At 39.2% G+C, this 22,328-nt stretch overlaps 1 protein-coding gene and 1 non-coding gene across 5 annotated transcripts in view; both read right to left on the reverse strand.

Annotated features, from left to right (window-relative positions):
* Positions 1 to 22,328, reverse strand: part of DOCK4 (dedicator of cytokinesis 4) — a 471,167-nt gene that overhangs the window by 378,411 nt on the left and 70,428 nt on the right. Inside the window, exon 1 of one of the 4 annotated variants that reach the window (XM_053609305.1) lies at positions 6,364 to 6,475. The exons of the other annotated variants lie outside the window; for them this stretch is intronic. Coding sequence (XP_053465280.1) covers positions 6,364 to 6,412 — 49 coding nt within the window. The 5' untranslated portion in view covers positions 6,413 to 6,475. Of the gene's footprint in view, positions 1 to 6,363; positions 6,476 to 22,328 lie in introns of those variants that run through there. 4 annotated transcript variants of the gene reach the window in all.
* Positions 7,953 to 8,059, reverse strand: LOC128560465 (U6 spliceosomal RNA). The gene has a single exon (XR_008372964.1). It is a non-coding gene; the product is annotated as a U6 spliceosomal RNA (small nuclear RNA).

The raw sequence follows: 22,328 nt of genomic DNA on the forward strand, positions 1-22,328 counted from the left end.
CACCCGCCCTCAAGGCAAAACCATTGAACTAAAAATAAGAACGTAGTGATTTTTAGGGATTTTGTGCCTCAGCAGAAAAGGAAGGTCTCGGGTTTTAAGAAAGTTTGGAGGGCAGATGGTTACTGGACAAATGCTATGTATTTGTGAATAACCAGGGTGCGTTTCTATATATGGGACTCGTTGTTGTTAAGCTGCAGTAAAATCATCTTTGAACACAGCATCGTATCCAAAAGCAAAATCATTTGTGGATGCCCTCCCAGAGGAGGCAAGGGACTGCCAAATGTGAGTAGGAGCCTCCAAGTTTCCTGACATTGTTTTCTTTTACTAAATTGTACTGTATTAACAGATAAATTTCCAATAAAGGTAAAAAATTTAAATACCAAAACAATCTGTTCTTAAAACATTGGTTACGACTTGCAGATTCAATTACGATTAAAATAAAAGTCCAAGGAAATGAGTAACTCATATAGATTTGTGCCATGGCATGCATATAGCCCTTCACATTCATTACTCTGTGAATTGAGTGCAGGGTGATCTATTTATAGGTCTACTAATTGCTCATCCATCTTAGAGCCTCAATGTTCAATGACATGACTAGACATGCCAAAAAGCAATAGGAGAAAACACATTCACATATTAACCCCGCATCAGTGCCCCAACACTGGGCCTGTCCAGATTACGTCCTGCATGATCTTTAGGCCACATCCGTTAGCGGGCTGAGGCAGGGTGAAGGCTAAATCTGGCACGTGTCATGCACAATGGGGTCATGTCATTCAGGGACTGCTGAGCCAAGGAGATGAAGGCCCTGTTTTTAGGGGAGACCTCATCTCTGCTTAGAGTGGCTTCCTGACTGCAGCCTTTCAGATCAGTGGCTCCCCACCCAACACAGACTACTACAATGACCCTCTTTCAGACACCCCACTGTAGTTGTTCTGGTGGTCAGCTACAAGGGTGGCTCCCATGCTGCAGAAGACGCCTGAACCATAACAGCAACTTACGCCCTCATGCCGTGAAATGTATCAGGCCCCACTCCCTACCTACATCTCTCCACCTAGATCTCACCTGCCCCTCAGCAAGGAGAACTCCCACCCACTCATGTCCCAACTACTTTCTTTCCTCAATTCCCACCTCCCCTCAATGGGCACCCTGGGCAGAGTGCAAAGTGTACATGTATGGGTGATCTACATCAGAAAATGGGTGTGGTCATTTCTGAAAAGTACCCATAGCAGGTAATATTATCCAGGGATGACGTTAGCCTCACCACAAGCTCAGTGGCTGGTCTTGCCAACATTCAAGTAGACCAGATGACAGCACGAAGGAGTTGTGAGAATGATGGGGGGGGAAATGGAGCCATCTTGAGGGCCCCAGTCTAGGCAAGGCTGCCTTGAGGTGTGAGCAGTGGATGTGAGGACCCTGCCTGGCCTATGTGTGGATGGAGGGGACAAGGAAATTGCCTTTGTTGTGCGTCTATCTGCCTGCTTCACGTGAGGATGTAGGTGGAGGTTCTGGCCTCAGTAGTGTCTATATCAGACAGAGAAAAACCATTTTAATTTCACAAAATGGGTGAAAATCACCAGTTAACATTGACAACTTTTACAATATACTGAACTTATACTGATGTTAGGCATTTCCACGAGTCATCTGTTATTGTTTGGAAAAACTCAAAACTGATTTCCCTCTGCTCTCATCCCACACTCAGTACCAACAACAATCAACACAGAAGACTTCCATGACCAGATGTGTGGGGAGTTTCCTCCACACACCAAGCAATGGATACCAACTGGGTATCCTCAAATTCAATCCAATTTTGACACTATCTACCTGAAGATGATGTCACATCCCACAAGTTGAGGGCTCAGACCCATGACACTGCCTTCTGCTTCCCACCAGTCACCAGTCCAAGCCTCTGGCTTCAAGTTGGGCTTCCTATGATCCCCTTTTTGGGTTCAATTAATTTGCTAGAGCTGCTCACAGAACTCCAGGAAACATTTACTTGCATACACTGATTTGTTATAAAAGATAATAGATGAGAATATAGGGTGATGTATCAGAGAAGGAGCTTCCATCCCTCCCCACCAAGTAGGCCACCCTCTACAGTGGTTCTCAACCTTCCTAATGCCTCCTAATGCCATGACCCTTTAATACAGTTCCTCATGTTGTGGTGACCCCCAACCATAAAATTATTTTCATTGTTACTTCATAACTGTAACTTTGCTACTGTTATGAATAGTAATGTAAATATCTGATATGCAGGATGTATTTTCATTGTCACAAAGGGATCACCCTTTGAGAACCACTGCTCCAGAAATTTCAGCATGGTCAGGCACTAGGAAGGTCTCTTGAACCCTGTCCCTTGGGCCTTATATGGGGACTTCATGGCATAATTGATTAAACCAATGACTTTGGGTGACTGACTAAACTTTTAGCCTGCTGCCCTCCCTGGAGCTTAGATGGTGGGGCTGAAAATCCCAACCCTCCAGTCCTATCTCTGGTCTTTCTGATGATGTGGTGGGGCTGAAAATCCCAACCCTTCAATCCTATCTCTGGTCTTTCTAATGACCTGGTGGGGCTGAAAATCCCAGCTCTCCAATCCTATGTCTGGTCTTTCTGATGACCGGCCCTCATCCTGAAACTATCTGGTGGCTGTCAGCCATCCGTCAATTCACCAGCATTCAAAAAGACAGTACCTTAGAGATTCCAAGACTTTCAGGACTTGAAAACCAGGAAACCAGAATGAAAACCAAACACACATTTCACAATTTCACAGTGACCTGGTTATTTTTATTTCGATTCCAGTTAGTAATCTCCATTTTTCATATTTAACCATCTTTTGCAATTTTTCCTTGAATATTTTTAATATTTATGAACTTTAGTTCAGAAAATGTATCACTCCATGACCATCAGTTGCTCTCCTTTGCTTTTGCAATCAGAACTCTAGTGACAGTGCCCTGACCTGAACATGGTGAGGTTCCACATGTAGGGCCAAGGCTGAGGTCCCTGTTCTGGACAGAGTATTACCTGCCTGCCTAACTTAGAATCACTGAATATTTTAAATAAGTATGGGATTTTTCATTCATGTAACAAAGAGCTGAATAGTCTACATAATACTCATATGAGCCATTTCTGAGGACCACAACTCCACTCGGCTCCAACTTGAACAAAGACTTTTCCATATCTGTCCTAAAGTCTCAGCTCATGGTTGGCTAAGAATGAGCAAGGTGGATTCCACTGAAGACTTCACGGGGAAAGTGCCAGGATGCTTGCCCCCACAGAACTGCACCAAGCCCTGCAGGTAACTCTCCTCTCAAATCTTCTGTTGCATTCTCCAGTCACCACTCTACCCTCTCCTCGCCTTCCCAGGACAGGAATCTCACTGGTTCTTGTCTCTCTCCCACGGACCTTTTCAGACGTCTCTCAATCTCCTTCCCTTTCCCAAGCAGAAAAATATTGTTCCAAACTAGTTTCTACCTCAAGTATTGTAGCTCTCACCCTCAGCCAGCACTGTCTTTAAGGACATGATGGGTTATTGCAGTGAGAGCTCCGACTCTGTTCTCAGCAAAACACATGCTTTCTCCAACTAGGATCCTTACAAGTCAGGGGTAGATTACTAATAGAAAAAAAAAAATTATACTACTGCATATTCAATAAAAATGAGCATGCAAATAAAAAACAACAACAAATTAGGTCAGAGGCTATGGTGAAAGGAGCCATTATTAGGAAATTTCTGAGGCAAAGTGGGGCATGGGCCAAGTTCTAGCAGTTTAAAAGCCAAAGAGATCTGTTCCTGAGTTCTCAAATACAGAGACCAGTATCTAAGACCAAGAAAGAAAATCTCTAGTGAGTAGGAACAATAAAACTGGGACCCTGAAAAAACAGCTGGGATGAGGAGGAGAGGGGCAGCTTCGCACAAGGGTTCGGATAGTATGGTCAGCATACCACAAAGGGCTACTTTTTAGCATCATAAAAGATAAGAAAAAGAGAAGAAAAAAAATATTGATTATTAAGGTAGGTAAGGAAATGAAAAAAGAATCATCCCGGAACATTGGTTTCTCTGTATCTTGCTCCACAGAAGTCTCCCCTAATATACAAATGTTAATAAGCTTAGGCAAAAGATTTTACAAAGCAGTTTTAAAAATTCCCATCAGGACTCAGCCAAAAGCAAAACATCATTTTCCTTTATTTCCACCTACTCCCACAACCAGCTCCTCACTTGATTTCCTTTTCTCTTGGAAGATACTCCTGGCTTCTAAGTCCACTAGGCTTAGAAAATCTGGGTTTTAGTTTTTCAACCCACCAACCCCATGCAGGGGCCAAATCCTGAAAACTCAAGCTACTTCACTGTGCTCCCTGAATGGAGACATGAACCAGGGAGCCATTCTGCCCCATTGGGTTCCTCCCATCCCATTCAAGCCCTCATGACACAATCACTCCCAGCAGGTCCTTTCTAAGTTAAATACAATATTTGTTGTAATATGTATGTATTTGTCTTAACCATGTAACATATGTACAAACAACATACTATCATTTTCATTCAGTTCCTACCTTTTCTTTTTATTTCTTTAATGAGTTGTTGGAGTGCAGTGGTGTCATCAATAGCTTACTACAACCTCAAACTCGTGGGCTCAAGCAATCCTCCTATCCCAGTCTCCTAAAGTGCTAGGATTATGGCCTGATCAGGTTTTTAAACATTGAATCCATTTGCCCCAATAAGAACTATGGTTTTCATTGTGCAATTCTGTATAGCAGGGTGATTTTTTAGGGAAGCAGAAGTTGTGTTGCGGTAGAACTGACTTACAGCTTTTACTTCAAAATAGAAGCTTGGGTCCAACACAAGCCTTCGTGACCTACTTCTTCCTTTCTGTTGAGTCAAACTTGGACATCCAAACACAGACATCACTGCACTTTCTAAAAGCCTCTCTCTCTTCAACTTCCTTTAAAACTTTTCTATCACTATAAGTAAGAATGGCTCCTCCTACATGTAAGATTTTCTACACAGAGTACAGAGCTATTGAGTAAGGAAACTCATTGTTTTTACTGAAACATCCTCATTTTCCACAAAAATCTCTGATCTGCTTGCAGATCTCTTATTCGTGAAAGAGTAACAACAGAACCACAGAAACACGATAGAAGGAATCTCTAAAAATCCCTGGAGCTTACATAAGCTATATTCAATTTTTTTCTTCTTCTTATATCTTAGAGAATTTATAGGAATCATTAAGTAATTTATTGTCAGACATAAGACTTAATTAGACTGCTTCAAATGAAAATTACTCAAAGGCAGACAGGGAAGATGATGATGAGAGTAAGGAAGTGAGATTTTAGCTTAATTTGGAAAGGAAGGAAGTATTTTGGGCCCTCAATCTACCCAAATATACCATCAAAATAAAATCCACACTTTATATAAAAATAGAGTAACAAATACTCAATGGCTCTACGTTATATATAGAAATCACTGCCAAAAAAAAAAAAGCCTTCCTCTCTGCCTCTTAGGTAGGTGGCTACTAGAAGTTTTCTCCTAAATTAAAACTCCCCCTTCCCACCTTCCTCCTCTATGTAATACAGCCCAAAATGCTAAGACCATCTTTCCTTCTAACCCCTACAATCTCAAGAGCCTGTCCTCAAACCAAGAATCAAAAAAAGTCGAGGCAAGGAAAGAAGAAAGCGCGAGATCCCATCAGCCCTCCAGCTCACCCCTGAAATGCTCCCAAACTACATGTGCTGAGCGCTGAGTTGTGGATCAGTTTCTTCTGGGACCACCCAGAGGGTTCCAAAAAAATCTTCATTTTCTCCTTGAATATAGATGTGTCTTTCCCTAGAAATCTGAATATTCAGTTGTCTACAAGTAGCCCTTATCTTTATCTTTTCTTAATGAACTTGTGCATGTGAAAAAAGAGACAAGCATGAGACCAGAGCTCCCTGATTCTAACCACCGTTGGCAGTAAAAACACCTTTACATCCTCAGACAAAGCCACATGGTTATGTCATTCTATCCAGAGCAAGAGCAGAGGCATCCAGAAGAAAGCATGCTCCAAGACAAGTGGAAAACAGACTAAAAGGGCAGGGGGAGCAGAGGAGGATAGGGAATTGGATGAGCTTTGCTAGAAGCCTCTGCCCCACCCCAGCCACGCCCGAGAGAGCTCTGCCCCTACCCCTCTGTGGCAGTGGGCCACCACCAGCCCAGGCAGTAGGCACAGGGGCACAGGAAAGAATGGAAATGTCTAAAGGTAAGACAACACTGAGGAGACAGTAGCCCCTGATCCCCAAATCAAATCAAAATCCAACACTACCCCAGGCTCTCAGATGGCTTTAAAATTTATGGGGCTCAGACACATTAAGACAGGCCCAAGAGAACCTAATACTTACTCAAATATAGGTTCTGCTGTACCAGATAGGCCCAAACCAGCAACACCATCGTAAACAAAGTTTGGAAACACAGTGCTCTCGTGAGGAACTCTGAGCTCTGAGGTTAGATGATCTGGGTCCTCAACCAATCTCCAGTCCCTCTCTGGCCTCAAGGACATCATTCATCCTTCTGAGTTTTAGTTCCTATCTATATAATCGGGTTAAAATGGAGACCAATCTCACAGAGCTGCTGTAAGGATTACTGAATATGAAGGCACATAATACAGTGCCTGACACACAGCAAGTGCCCAATAAATGGTTAAGTTGCTATTTTTATGAGCTTTACACAGAAGGCGACTTCCTTGTTGGTCCCCTTGCTTCAAAGCCCATACACAAATACCACCATGGCTAAACAAATAATATCTGAAGTTCTGAACAATAAAAATTTTAATTACAGAATCATTTTGTGCCCAGTGGATCATATGACATTTGTTGGAATTTTGGATAAAACTATTTAGTAGGGCTATTTTTAAAGTATGTTGTAATACCATGAAAAGAAAACCTAGTTCCAGATTTCATAAATTTTTAGTAAGGTTTGCAGACTATCCAGATTAGAAATCTAGACAAAAGAGAAGAAAATGCTTTTTTTATGTTTATTTACTCAAAAGTAGACACTAAAACCCTATGTTCCTACTATTCATGGATTACTAAGTAGACATATATCTAGAGGAGGAGAAATTTGGTGGACACATCTGAATTAGATAAAACTGCCTTGATATACAGTCAACTTCTTTTTTTTTTTTTTTTATTGTTGGGGATTCATTGAGGGTACAATAAGCCAGTTACACTGATTGCAATTGTTAGGTAAAGTCCCTCTTGCAATCATGTCTTGCCTCCATAAAGTGTGACACACACTAAGGCCCCACCCTCCTCCCTCCATCCCTCTTTCTGCTTCCCCCCCCCCATAAACTTAATTGTCATTAATTGTCCTCATATCAAGATTGAGTACATAGGATTCATGCTTCTCCATTTTTGTGATGCTTTACTAAGAATAATGTCTTCCACTTCCATCCAGGTTAATACGAAGGATGTAAAGTCTCCATTTTTTTTAATAGCTGAATAGTATTCCATGGTATACATATACCACAGCTTGTTAATCCATTCCTGGGTTGGTGGGCATTTAGGCTGTTTCCACATTTTGGCAATGGTAAATTGAGCTGCCATAAACAGTCTAGTACAAGTGTCCTTATGATAAAAGGATTTTTTTCCTTCTGGGTAGATGCCCAGTAATGGGATTGCAGGATCGAATGGGAGGTCTAGGTTGAGTGCTTTGAGGTTTCTCCATACTTCCTTCCAGAAAGGTTGTACTAGTTTGCAGTCCCACCAGCAGTGTAAAAGTGTTCCCTTCTCTCCACATCCACGCCAGCATCTGCAGTTTTGAGATTTTGTGATGTGGGCCATTCTCACTGGGGTTAGATGATATCTCAGGGTTGTTTTGATTTGCATTTCTCTAATATATAGAGATGATGAACATTTTTTCATATGTTTGTTAGCCATTCGTCTGTCATCTTTAGAGAAAGTTCTATTCATGTCTCTTGCCCATTGATATAAAAAATATGGAACGCTTCACGAATTTGCGTGTCATCCTTGCGCAGGGGCCATGCTAATCTTCTCTGTATTGTTCCAATTTTAGTATATGTGCTGCCGAAGCGAGCACGATATACAGTCAACTTCTAATTATTCACCCCCATGACACAGACACTCAAAAATTATTCAAATCTGTTATTGTACTGCAAATACATATTCATACAGATATATGCACATCTGCCTCTGAATTCCAGCTGATATCGAGAGCAGATAATGTTTTACCCTGTAAAAAATTGCAGATGCTCACATACAATGCACCTGCCAAATGATAAGACCTCAGAAACCCTATTTTACCATCATGAGGCCTTCTTCAAAATTTCTTTGCTAATTTTATAATATTTCAACATTTATAGAGACATTTGTACAGACATTTAGACACTCAAAGCCCTCACATACATAATAGTTAAGGTTAGATCATTCCAGCCATTTGACTTCAGGGAGACTGGGAAATAAGTGGCTTTATATAATTTCACTCTGTAAAATTCAGCCTAGTAGCCCAGTATCCAAGGAATTCACCCCTTGATCTCAAACAGTTAACTTAGCATTGAAGAGACCTTTATTAACTAGCAGCTCTCATTTATTGAGTACTGCTATATGCCAGACACGGTACTACATATTTTTTTTATAATACAAAGGCAAGATTAAATAACTCTCCAATATCACACATGTGGAAAATGGAAGAGCTGGAATCTGAATCTAGGTCAATCTGACTCCAAATCTCATGCCCCTTTTCTGCCTCAAATAGCATTTCTCCATCGTATGTGATATCTTCTGTATCTCTAGATGAAGCATCTCTGATCCCCAGGCAGGCTTCTTCCTTCTGGGGCCAGGAGCAGGGTTCTATCCCATTACTAGACTCCGTAAATTTCCTCATGTGTTCTGTTGAGCATGATTCCTAGTGCTTCTAAAGAAGTATCGTCTCCATCATACAATGTTTAGCACAGCTTCGGACAAATCCACAGGGGCAAAAGTTCTTCTCTATCTTGTCTACTTTATGCCCTTGCAGTTAATAATCTCTTGCCCCTACTTCCCTCGAACTTTCAGAAACTTTCTCTCCCAGGCTTCACACCTCTATTGGTCCACAATGCTTGCTCAGGAATTCTTCGCCCCACTCTAATGTGAGAGAGAATAGAAACAAACTGAATGCGTTTTGCCTTTTAAAAATTAGATTGCATTTGCACACATCAGCAGAGAAAGTAATTCCAGAAAGGAAAATTCACAGACCAACACACAGATATTCAGGGTCTGTGGGTCCTCTCTGTGGTTTCTCTTCATTTCTCTAAGTGAGACACATGTTTTTGACTGTACCGATGCACTGAAACTGCTCTCATCAAAGTTCCTGACTTTCCTGGTGCAAAATTATATTTGATCTCTTACTTAACATAGATGATGCTCCCTGTTATTTGAATATAGAGTATAAAAGTTCTAAAACACTACTATGCTTAGATCAATTTCTCCAATCATTTCTATTAGTATTCGATTTAAATTTACTCCTGTCAAAAAAATACTGCTAAATTATTAAATGATATTCTACACATGTACTCTTTCCCTTGAATTCTGCTTTGTCTGATATTAATATTGTCAATCTTGATTCTCACTTCTCTTTGCTAACAGATCTTCCCCTATCTTTTTACTTTGAATGTGAGTGGGTCATTATAGTTATTTTTTTAATTTTACTGAATGCTTAACAAAATTTACCATCTTAGCCATTTTTAAGGTATGTTACATTTTCCAGAATATTTTCATCCTGCAAAACTGAAACTCTGTCCTCCTCTTTCTCTCCACCTCCCAGCCTCTAGTTGCACCACTCTAGTTTCTGTTTCTATGAACTGGACTATGTTACAGGTGAGTCTTTTAAAAACATTAGTTAGCTGGATTTTTTAAAGTTCAATCTGAGTTTTAACCATCTGGTATTCAGCACAAGTCCATTCATGTTTGCATTTATTTTTGTCATTTTACGTCATCCTTGTCTTTGTGTGCGTGTGTGTGTGCGTGTGTGTGTGTGTGTGTGCTATGTACTTTTTCTTCCGGGTCATTACAAAGACTAGGCTTTTATCTGCTTTTACTTATTTTAGGATTTTGGCACTTGAAATGCTGCTTTTATGTAGCTGTCTTTAAGTTATTAAATACATACTACAGCCTATATTTCTCTAATTACGAAGTCAAGAACAAGACCACTTCCAATCTTCTCTTATACAGGAATAAAAGAATAACATGAAGGGGGACAGTTGCCTTTATAAGAAGGACCAGTAACAAACCTTTCATGCAAATTCAAAATTAAGGTCTAGTTAAGTAATTCCAGTTTCCAGCAGTCTTTTCTTTTTTTTTTTTTTTATATTTTATTTTATTTATTTATATATATATTTTTTTTTGTGGGTTTTTTTTTTTCTTTTTTATTTTATTTTTTTCTTTTGGCCAGGGCTGGGTTTGAACCCACCACCTCTGGCATATGGGACCGGCGCCCTACCCCTTTGAGCCACAGGTGCCGCCCTCCAGCAGTCTTTTCTACAATTCAAGCAAAGAGTAGTATCTGGAATACTACAGCTATCAGGTCAGGAAAATTCTTACCACTTGCATAAAAGAAATAATTTTCAAAATGATTCTATCCAATGTATCAACCATTTACTCAATAAATTTCCCATTACCTACCTGTGGAATACCCCTGGTAAATTTTATATTCTGCAAGCAGTACAGCCTTGAACTATCTTCTACCACATCCCCCTGACAGAGCTCAAGACAGGCAAGTTCATTTCCTTTCTCCCGTAAATCAGCTATAATAAGTAAGGAAACTTTGCTTTAAAACTAACGAATATGTCCTAAATCCTAATAGGAGGACTCTAACTAGATAGAGAAACCTAACAAGAAATAATAGAGGGGCAAACTACAGTTACATGTCCACCTACTGCTCTGTCCTGGCACTGTAATCAGAGGTCTGTCACAGGGAAGGAGGGAATGGGTAAATTCACACCTAATGAGGACACTGACACTTCCTTGGTCAAGGGCACACTTATAACTTTGACTAAAAAGATGCAAAAACAAATTATGTAACCAAAAATGTGTGTACCTCCATGATATTCTGAAATTTTAAAAAAAGAAGTTTATCATGAGAATAGGGTATTAGTTTTGCAGATCTTAGAGAAAACATTTTAGGTGGCATCATCATAAACCAACATTCTCTGTAGCTTAGTCTTACAGTAAGACATAAAATACGTGAGAAATGGCTGACGTTGACCCACTTTCGTCATTTACGTTTAAATAAGAAATGAATTTACTGGAGTATTCCACTAACGACCTCTAAAGCCACACCAAAGGACACTCCACACAGGCAAGGAGCAAATCATAGCTCTATTTCTCCTTTCTCAGTGCAACAGAGGAAAGGGCATGACCTATGAACTTAATTGAAGAGCAACAAATGAAGAAAGGCCTAGCCACTCACTGGCCATGTGATACAAAATCTCATTTCCTCATTTATAACATAGAGATAGTATCATTGAGTACTTCATAAGGCTATTTTAAGGATATATAAAATAAAATTGTATATTATCAACTGTCTAGCACAGTGCCTGGCTCATAGTAGGCACTCATTAAATCGTGTTTTTAAAAACTATTCAGTTAACTGCTTGGGTTTTTTTCCCAAACCATATCATTTTCTTTTCTTTTCTTGTCTTTTTTTTTTTTTTAATTGTTTCAGGTTCAAAGAATTAGGTTCCAATGTTTGCATTTGTTTTGTAAAGTCCCTGTTACAATTGTGTCCCGCCCCCAGGAGGTGTGCCATACACCCTACCATTGTACCCATTAAGTGGGAGCACACTCATCTCCCTCCCTTCTCCCCTCTCCCCATTCCCTCACACCCCTACCCCCAACCTTGAGTTGATTTGAGTTTTTCCCTTATGTAGGTATTAGATTGTCTACTGGCTTCAAATTAGAAATGAGTACATTGGAGTCTTGTTTCTCCATTCTGTGACACTTTACTAAGAATGTGTTCCAACTCTATCTGGGTTAATTACAAAAGATGTAAAGTCTCCATCTTTTTTACTGGATAAATAGCATTCCATGGTATACATATACCACAGTCTGTTAATCCATTCCTGGGTTGGTGAGCATTTAGGTTGTTTCCACGTTTCGGCAATTGTAAACTGAGTTGCAATAAACAGTCTAGTGCAAATGTCCTCATGGTAAAAGGATATTTTTTCTTCTGGGTAGATGTCTGGTAATGGGAATTGCAGGGTCTATAAAAGGTCTAATTTAAGTTCTTTGAGGATTCTCCATATTTCCTTTCAAAAAGGTTGAATTAGTTTGCAGTCCCACCAACCATCTCCTCACTAATTGCTTGTTTTTAATTAAACAAACATTTATTAAAGCAATTATATTTCTTGATACTTTTCATATATATTTGGGTTGTTCCCACCACATTCCTAACTATGACTTGTTCAAGCTTTAGGAACACAGGCTGTGTTAAACTGTTAGTATTTTGAAAAGTGATAAAAGTAAATAACAAACTTAAACAAGAAATTCCTAACAAACATGAGTTTAGTTTCCTACCCATCACAAAGATTTCTTCATAAAGAGGCTTCATGAATGATCAAGTGTCAAGTATGGACCAAAAGCAACACATTAACTGAGGGTTTAAGTTATAAATGAATGAATGAAAGAATGGGTCAGATTACTGTCAGGTAACTGTATTGTCAACTACTTTCTATAAAATGTTTATGAATTAGATTACAGTGTGTAGGGAAAGTCATATTTTTTAGATACAATGCTTTTTTTTTCCTCCCTTGTCAGGATGATCCAAACCCTTCTCTATCATGTTATTTTGAGTAACTATCCGGCCTCTCAAAAATCCAAACCAGCTATTTAAAAAAATACCAAAGTTAGAGTCTTTCTTTCTGAAAGGCAAGGTCACTTTGTGTGGTTGAGTCCTCTGACCGCTAAACAAAGCTCAATTGTCGTTGGTACCAGGCTGGCTCCCAGGGAAAGCAGCAAGTGTATCTGGTGGTGCATCGTATAAATTGCTTCAATTACAATTGACACTAAACAGAGAATTGCCTTTAATAAAACAATCGACACTAAGGAATGAGTACAGGTTGGGGGTTGAAACTGGGACACCACAGACAGATTGTCTGCATTAGAAATGCAGCTTCTCAAGATACAAGACCGTCAGTTAATTACCTAAATAACTCTCTAAACCTTGGTTTCCCTTATCTGAAAAATGGATATACAAGTACCTAGTCATAAATCTGCTATGAAACTTAAATGAAATAGGTAGTTCACATTTATCAAGCATGGCATTGCACACAACAGGTTCTCAATAAATGGTAGGCTTATCATCAGTGTTCGTTAAAGAATTATCAATGGAACTTTCTCTGCAGAACTAATAAAAAATTAGATATTTTGAATCAACCTAAAAAAAATCCAAAAATTATAATATCAAGATCTCTAAAGACAAAAGGTCTGGTTCCCTACCATAGTCCATGAACTAGTTCGACCTCACAATAGCCCACGGAATTAGATCTTATCACCTGCAAATTAGAGATAAAGATAAAGCTTAAATACCACAGGTAATATGGAAAAGAGTTGTGAATTAAATATTATTTCCCTCACTTCTGATTCCCCACATTAAATCATGTTGCCCCCTTAGTGTTTGGTATTAGCAGTCTCAAACTAAATGTCTGCTAAAACATTGAAAAAGAACAACAAAATAAATCACCTGTAAGTGTGCATGTATCCTTGAAAGAAAGCCTAAGTTTAAGCCTCGTTGACTTCAAGTAATATTCAGTTAGACAAGCAACACCATAAACACACAATTTAGACAGTTTCTTAGTATGTCTTGGCAAGGGAAGACTCTAGCGCTGCCCTTCTGCAATCCTAGGGGATTCTGAATCCTGTAACCACATGACACTCTCTGTACTAAATTACTCTCCCCCTAAAAACTGATTCCTCGCATATGCTAATAGTGGAAATGTAAAATAAATGGTGACTCAGGAAAGCAGTTTAGCAGTTTCTCATAAAACTAAGCATGCCCTTATCATGTGACCTAATAGCTGTTTTCTTGAGCATCTGTATGTGCACAGAAATCTGTATACAGATGTTTTAGCAGCTTTGTTATGCCACCACACGGCAAACAACCCAAATGTCCCTGAATGGAAGAATGATTAAACAAACTCTGGTGCAAGGGTGGCGCCTGTGGCTCAGAGTAGGGCACCGGCCCCATATACCAAAGCTGGTGGGTTCAAACCCGGCCCCTGCCAAAAAATGAAAAAAAAAAAAAAAAAAAAACCTCTGGTGCAATCATACCATGGAATACCACTCAGCAATAAAAAGGAATGAACAAGCTGTAACAACTTGAATGGCAACTTGAATGCCAAGGCATTATGCTTTGTGAAAAAAGCCAATCTCAAAAGGTAATCTACAGAATAATTCCATTTATATAACATGACAAAATTAAAGACATAGAAAGGGACAGGAATTTATCAGGGGCCAGGGACCAATGGAGGGATGGGTGCAAATGTAAAGGGGTAGCAAAAGAGAGGATTCCTTGTGGTGAAGGGACAGTTCTGAAACCTGATGACTGGGTGGTTACATAGGAGTAAATTGCACAGAATTTTACACACAACAAACGCTAGTGTATGTACAAACTGATTAAAACTGAACAGGGCATACAGACTAGTTCACCATTAACGTTTCACCACCAATGACTTGGTTGTGAAATTATAACAATATGAGATGCCACCACTAGGGGACCTGAGTGAAGGGTACATAGAACTCTTCATGTGCAAGTAACCTGTGAGTCTGTAATTATAATTACTTCAAAGATAAATAAAACAAAACCCAAAAGATCCCAGTCAGCTTTTTACCACATCCATACACAGAAACCTAGAAATAGCAAAGGAAGACCATGCTCTTCCTTTTATGAGGCTGTGATTTCTCCCAGGTTACTCAACAGAACCCATGCCACCTAACTCACCACCCAATCCTTTGTCATGCTTATTATAATGGAAGAAAATAAAAAAGCGAATGCATTGACAGATCTGTAATCTTAGGCTTTCAGTAAAGCCATTTCCCCAGTGTCAAGTCCTTGGGAAGCCTTATCCAAATGAACAAAGTCATGGATGGAAGCATTCATCTCTGCCTGAAAAGGTCAGGGGAAGCCTCCCCCACGAAGGGAAATTTGAGCCAGAGTTTGAAGGTTGAGTAAGAGAGGACCTGGCAGCCCTGGAAGGAAAGAGCAGTTCAGAAAGGCACAGGCTTAGGACAGCACCCAAGTTTAGAATGCGATAAGATGTGGATGGGGGCTGTGTGACAGTGCAATGTACCTGCGAGGAGGAGCAGAGACCAGGCTGTGAAAGGAGCTGGCACCAGGTCCTAAAGGTCCATGGTGCCATCCCATGGCGGTAAGTCTTAAAGCTCAAGAACAGACACCACCAACGACAGGGAGTCTATTAACATGTCTCCTCTTTATTTTTTAAGATATCTATATTATTTCTCTTCTTCTCATAAATGTCTTTTGCTAATTCACATAAATAAGATATCACAGTTCTAACAATTATCTCAACAAGTGTAACAATATGATGCTGTGTGTGTGTGTGTGTGTGTGTGTGTGTGTGTGTGTGTGTGTGACTGCTCTGCCTAACCAAAGCAAGAGATTATTTGGGAAAGTAAAATTAAGCCATTGATGAAGGATATCAAAATCACTAGCCCAAATAACATACAAATGCTAAAAGAATCTCAAGAGTAACTTGAATCAAAACAAATGTGGTTTGAGTGTATACTTTCTTTCTCAAAGCTGGTCTGCACTTGCAAACTTAAGTTATGTTTTAAGTTAGTAAACCTGGGAAAAATAAAATCTACAGAGGTTGAATAAAAATACAGAGGCATCCTACCAAAAGGAACCAATAACTCTTGATTTACATTTAACAGCCTTGTTCACTGCGGCAGTAAATTATTAATGGCATTGCAAAGTTGAATTCACACAGGCAGTAATTTACAATCACTGGAACAGAGTCTTTATTTTATGTCAAGTCATTACATCAGTAAAAGTTACCAAAAATAAATCCATTTGACTTCCAGTATTTTAGACAATAAATAGAGCCATTGCTCCCAATGTCAAGTTAGTTTGGAAATACACAGGCTGATAATAGTGAAGCCTACATGATATCAAGGAAATGGCCTGCCATATGCCATAAATACGTCTTAAAACTAACAAATGTGGGCGGCGCCTGTGGCTCAGTGAGTAGGGTGCCAGCCCCATATGCCGAGGGTGGCAGGTTCAAACCCAGCCCCTGGCCAAACTGCAACAAAAAAATAGCCGGGTGTTGTGGCGGGCACCTGTAGTCCCAGCTGCTTGGGAGGCTGAGGCAAGAGAATCGCATAAGCCCAAGAGTTAGAGGTTGCTGTGAGCCGTGTGACATCATGGCACTCTATCCGTGGGCGGCACAGTGAGACTCTGTCTCTACCAAAAAAAAAACTGACAAATGTGATCCTGTTTCATGTAGTTTCTGAGGGGTTTTCTGCTCTTTGAGATAATCTAAACTCACAGCATCAGATATGTTCTGTGGGCTAGATGAGATCAGTTCTCCTTTCAGCACTTAAAACTGTTTTGAAAGTGCTGTGGCCCATGACCAATAAATCATTCTACAATGACTACAGCACCAAGCATACACACCCATATGATCTCCGTCTACCTGGGGAGGCAAAAAGAGGCAAGCAGTTTAGGCAAGGTGCAGGCCGACAACTCAGTAAACATCAGAGTATCATCCACCCCCATGAGGAACTTAATTGCCTATGGCTTTATAAGACAAGTACGAAACCAGCTCATGTCTCATTCCTCCCCGTATCCTCAGGCCCTAACAGGAGACCTCTCAACAAGGTTTTGTGATTAAATGAACGAATGACAGAATGAATGGTTAAAATATGGTATATGCATTATTCATTCACTTATTTCTTGTAACAACATTTATCAGATGCCTACAATGAGCCAAGAACAGTTTCAGTTAATGAGGGGGAAAAATCACACAGCACAGTTCCTGCCTTTAAAGATGTGATAGGAAAGACAGACTTGAACCCCAGTGTCACAAGAAAGGAGGAAGGAAAAAGGGCAAAGCAGGGTTGCAACAAACTTCATGGTTTCAGACTGATCTTTTGGTATAAGGGGAAGAGAAGATGCTTTTAAATTCTACCCCTGGAAAGAGACCAGTGTCTTATAGGAAGAAAGAACATGAAGGCTCTGGAAGCAGAAGACTAAGTCAGACAAAAAAGGGAAGCCTTCGAATGATCATTACCACCATGAGTACTCAAATTTTTCAAAACTCATATTTTTAAGTACTCAAAATCTTATTTCAGGTAGATTTATTAATATCTGCATTGAGGGTTAAGATGAAAGAAGCTTGGACACAGGAGGTTGGCAGTTCCTTGGACCATTAGGAAAACAGTATACTACCACAAAGGTTACCCCTCACTGTGATGGGCTCTCTTAAATCCACGTAAACTGGCCCCCCTCTTGGGAACTGGAGGTCATTTTCTCTGTAGTTGCTCTAGTCTTAACAATAGGGATTCCTGAAGAGGTTTAAGTCACACAGTTTCAAAGGCATAGTTCTGCTTGAATTTAGGTTCATCACAGTTAAAGAAGCACAGATTGCCATCCCAAAAGGATTTCTAGGCATCACCAAGAAAAGAATGGAACTTAACCAGGAAAAACCCAGAAGAAAAACAGGACATTTGGTCCTCCCAGCCTTGTGGCAGCTCACCCAAAGGATGCAATGTTAAAAATAGAATCAACAAACATTCACACAGAGATGGTATCTAGAAACAACACCAAGATTGATGGCATTGCTGCCCTGAAAAGACCCTACAGGAGGAAACTAGAGAGCAGGGGCCTGCAAACACACAGCAAGGTAGTTGGGCAAGTGCTTTAAGGGAGGGCAAACAAACAGACAAAGAACAAACGCATCTTGCTATTCCACCTGCATTCAGTATTTTTGGTTACAGTGCAGGAAGGCGTACGGGACACATGGAGAAAGGTTATTAAAGAGTGAACAAAAAATTCTCTGGCCTTACTGAATCTACTCCTGGATTACACTTCTCCCTGAGTACTTGGACCACAGCTTGACAAATCAACCTTCTCCCCAGGTTTTATAAGCAAAGAGGCCCCCATAAACCAGACCTTACTCTTTGTCAGAAGTTCTAAATTTCATTCCTGAATTTCAATTGACAATACAAATGGAAGTGACATGGAGGAATCAAGAGATTTAGTATTTAGGTTCCTTAGAATTTAGAATCTCAAATGCCAGGATCACCACATACCTCTACGTTCCAGAAGAACAACCTACTTCTATAACATTAAAGTCCCTCTGGGACTTCTAGGGCTTCATTTCAACCTAGTCCCAGAATAGGGGCCCAGGTCATACCACTTCTCACTAGTTTTGAGGAAAAGTGACGGACTACAGTGATAGGAGCCATGTGCATGCCTGTGGGAGTCATCAAGTCCCTCAAATGCGGAAGCATTCTCAGGTAGTTGGGTCTGACAGTTAAGTTTGTAAACTTGTCCTAGAAAATCTGCTGCATACTTCATGGATGAAAATCACTACAGTCACCTTCAAAGTACTCCCCTTGGAAAGCACTTTTACTAAGATGAGTTCACATACTTGTCAGACCTCTAAAGATGACAGCTCAGATGGCCATTCCAGAAACAGAGTTCCAAAATTGCTTTCAAGGGTAGACCAGGTGCTGGTATGGCTGCATAGCTTCTCAAGGGGAGGGAGTACTTGAAAGTGACTGTAGTGATATTCAGCAATGAGGCATGTACCACTTTTTCTAGGACAAGTCTGTGAACTTAATTGTCTGAACTTACAGTTCTTTCTAGCCAGGCACAAATCAAAATAAAGTGCAAGTCAGATCAAGACAGAATTTATTTTCATACTCTACAAATGTTCTTGTCATGAGCCTTCTTAAAATTTTTCAAATATATAAAGTATGCTTCCCTATTTAATCCCTCATATTTAGGCACTGATGTTTTATATCTCTTTGTTTAAATGAAAATGAATATTGTACAGAAAGGCTGCTTGAATGTATGCTTATAAAGGACAAAGATTGCTTCTTTGGAAGAGCATTGTACACAGGCAGGTGGTTATTAAGCAGACCAGTACTTCTCATACTGTGAATTATTTCTCATTAATGATTCTTGAAATGGTTTATGAAATCATTTGTTAATGGAATGGAGTAGAATGGAATAAAACAGAATGGAAAAGAAAATACTGGAATGTATTATGTTGTCAGGTTAACTATTATTTGGTGAAACTTGTGCCATGGAAGAAGGCCAGGATGATGTCAACATAACATTCTGAAAAATGTAAATGCATTGTTCATAATATTTTGAATTCTTCACTCCATTACAATGTTTCAGAATCTTTTTAATTGTAATTAAAGTAAGTCCCAGAGTTTTTATAATTTAGACTCATAATAAAGAAGACTAATAATTGGGTTGAGCCTTTACTACAATAGTAACATTCTTCCTCGCTGAAGCCTAAAAAGAAAGCAGTGACACCAACAGCTTGAGGGAGGAGTTAACCTACTGTCCCAAACCATCAAGATCCTACATCTCTCAAAATAATCTGCTCCACAGACATCAGATTTCCATATGACAAGTTGACCTGGTAAACTGCAGGTTTTACCAATATTTTAAAAAACTTAAAAATATCAAATAAAATATCTAAGAAAAGAAAAATAAGGAAGTAGATTCTAGAATGATAAATATATTAAGGTGCGTTTCCAAGAAGTTCATATGAGTTAACCTATTTAATAAGAAAATACTACGCTTCAATGATACGTGTTCCATTTCTCGGAGTACAAATGTGGGATGACTTACTACAATAATTTTCATAATCAGTATTTACCCTTGATTGCCATAAAATTTACTTCAGTCTTAAACTAAATGCATAAATTAATACAAACAAATAAAAGCATAATCTTTGTTTAATCGATAAAATCCTTTCTACATAATTTACTATTTCTAAATCTTTGGTCAGTTAAATTTTGCCACATCTAAGACATAATTATTCTGATTGGGGCTCTTTAAACTAATTTTTTTGCATTACTTAATTGAAAGTTAATGTACAGGTGTCCCTAAAGCAAGTTCTTATTACCTTTGTAACCTATGTCCTTTAATAGAAAGCCATCAATCCAGGCATTCAGTATTACATCCACTCAATTGTCATCCTGCTAGCTCGATTAAGTCTTCATCCTGAAGACTATGATGAAAGGAATTAAAGAGCATCCAGAATAGAAATTCATTATCAGAAACTTAAAATAAAAAAAAAACCCATACCCAATAGCTTTTCTACTTATTTTCCAAGAGTTACATAAAATCTAATCATTCCCGTAACCTATTAAACTGCTTAAAATTACCCCAGAATTTAATTATGAAAAACTGAATTTTGTTGCTTTCCCAGAATATTTGAAAGGCCAATGAGTATAGAAAACAGTGAGAAAAATCGGCCTGGATGTGGTGATTCACACTGGTAATCTTAGCACTCTGAGAGGCTCAGGTGGGAGGATCCTTTGAACTCAGGAGTTCAAGACCAGCCTGAGTAATATTCCATCTCTACTAAAAATAAAAAATCAGCCAGTCATTGTGGCAGGTGTCTGTAGTCCCAGCTACACAGGAGGCTAAGGCAGGAGGATCACTTAAGCCCAGGAGTTTGAGGTTGCTGTGAGCTAGGCCACGGTATTCTAGCTTGGGATGACAGAAGGAGACCCAATTTCAAACAAACAAAACAAATAAAAAAAATCACCCATTGCTGATTCCCTTCTACATTATTCCTAAGTCCAGGCTACCTGCCTCAAAACAATAATCTAAATCACTGAAAACAAAGTATTTAGCAACAATCAAAAATTAATCAGATTTTTCTCTCACATTATACACCATTGCCACACATTGAAAGGGAAATTCTCTGAGCCAATTTCCAAAGATAATGGTATAAATTAAATATACTCTCAATAGTTTTTATCCTTAACTGTGGATAGTTTGCAAAATTTCAAAGTTGAAAAAAATTCAGAATAGAAAAAGAATGACACTTGTAAACTTATAAGTATTACTATAAGAAGAAATTTAGGAACTAAGAAGGATTGCAGCATACAAAAAGCTATTACTCTGCTAGTAGATTTTTCTCTCTGTGGTTTATTTCATATCTGTAATCCTAGGCTGGCTTGTAAATCACTTAGCCTAAAATCATGCCATAATTCCCCCTCTCACAGACACAGAATAATTTTGATTAGCTTAATCTAGACATTTATGAAAATATTGGTTTGCTACAAAATGCCATAATTCACTTAATCGCTCACATTTATTTGGCACCCACTACCTGTCAAGCTCTTTGCTGGGAAAGGGTGTGACAAATAAGAATCATCTCTTCTCTTAGAACTTATAATCAGACAAGACAAAACACTGGAAACAAATTACTAGAGTTGAAAGTCAAATTTGTAAGGAAAGAAGAGCCTGATGGATAATTTGTAAAATTTGAGAATGCTGACATTTTCCGGAAGTCAGTATGTATGCCAGCCCTGTGAAATGAGCTTTTATTTGTAACATATCATCATTTCTTTTCAATGGGGAAGTACGATGGTATTGAGCTACAGAATTTGGGAAAGAGGCAAAAAGGCAAGGGAGAAGGGTTGGGTGAGACTGTGGAGAGCCTCCAATACTGAGCTAAAAAAATCTAGACATTACCAGAGAGAGAAATGGGGAACTATCACATTGCTGACTGCAAAAATGAAAAAAGGCATTGGGTCACACATACTGCTATGGAAAACGGGTGTAAATAATTGCCAAAGACATTGAACATTTTTTGTGATTGCTTTTAGTGGTGCCTGTATGCTATATTTCATTAAAAATGTTAAGATTTGGAAAAATACAAAAAGACCATTCATTTCATCTTCCACTGAATTGAATAAATCCTTCTGTATCATCACAAAAAGATCCTCTGGCCAGTCTTAACACTCACACAACAGGGACCTTCGCACCAAGCCCCTGCCATGTGTCACGCCCTCAGTGAGAGGAGGTTACATTTCTCCACAGCTTGAGAGGCTGGTGAGCAAGGCTTTGAGCTAAAACCTCCTTTACAGCTTGGTCCTTTGGTCCCAGGTCACACAGAACAACATTTTTCTATCTATTCTAAGGTATGCTTTCTTCATATTTTAACAACTACAAAGTCAGAGAGAGTCTTACAACCAATTAAGGGTTATAATCTCAATAGGCAGCAATCTTTCTTAGAGGCAAATAAAATAATAATCAGATTCAATAAAACACAGTGAGATAAGATTTTACATGAACTTGGTTTAATTCCTCT

The sequence above is a fragment of the Nycticebus coucang genome, chromosome 11 (genome assembly GCF_027406575.1).
Source record: "Nycticebus coucang isolate mNycCou1 chromosome 11, mNycCou1.pri, whole genome shotgun sequence".
NCBI lineage: Eukaryota > Metazoa > Chordata > Mammalia > Primates > Lorisidae > Nycticebus > Nycticebus coucang.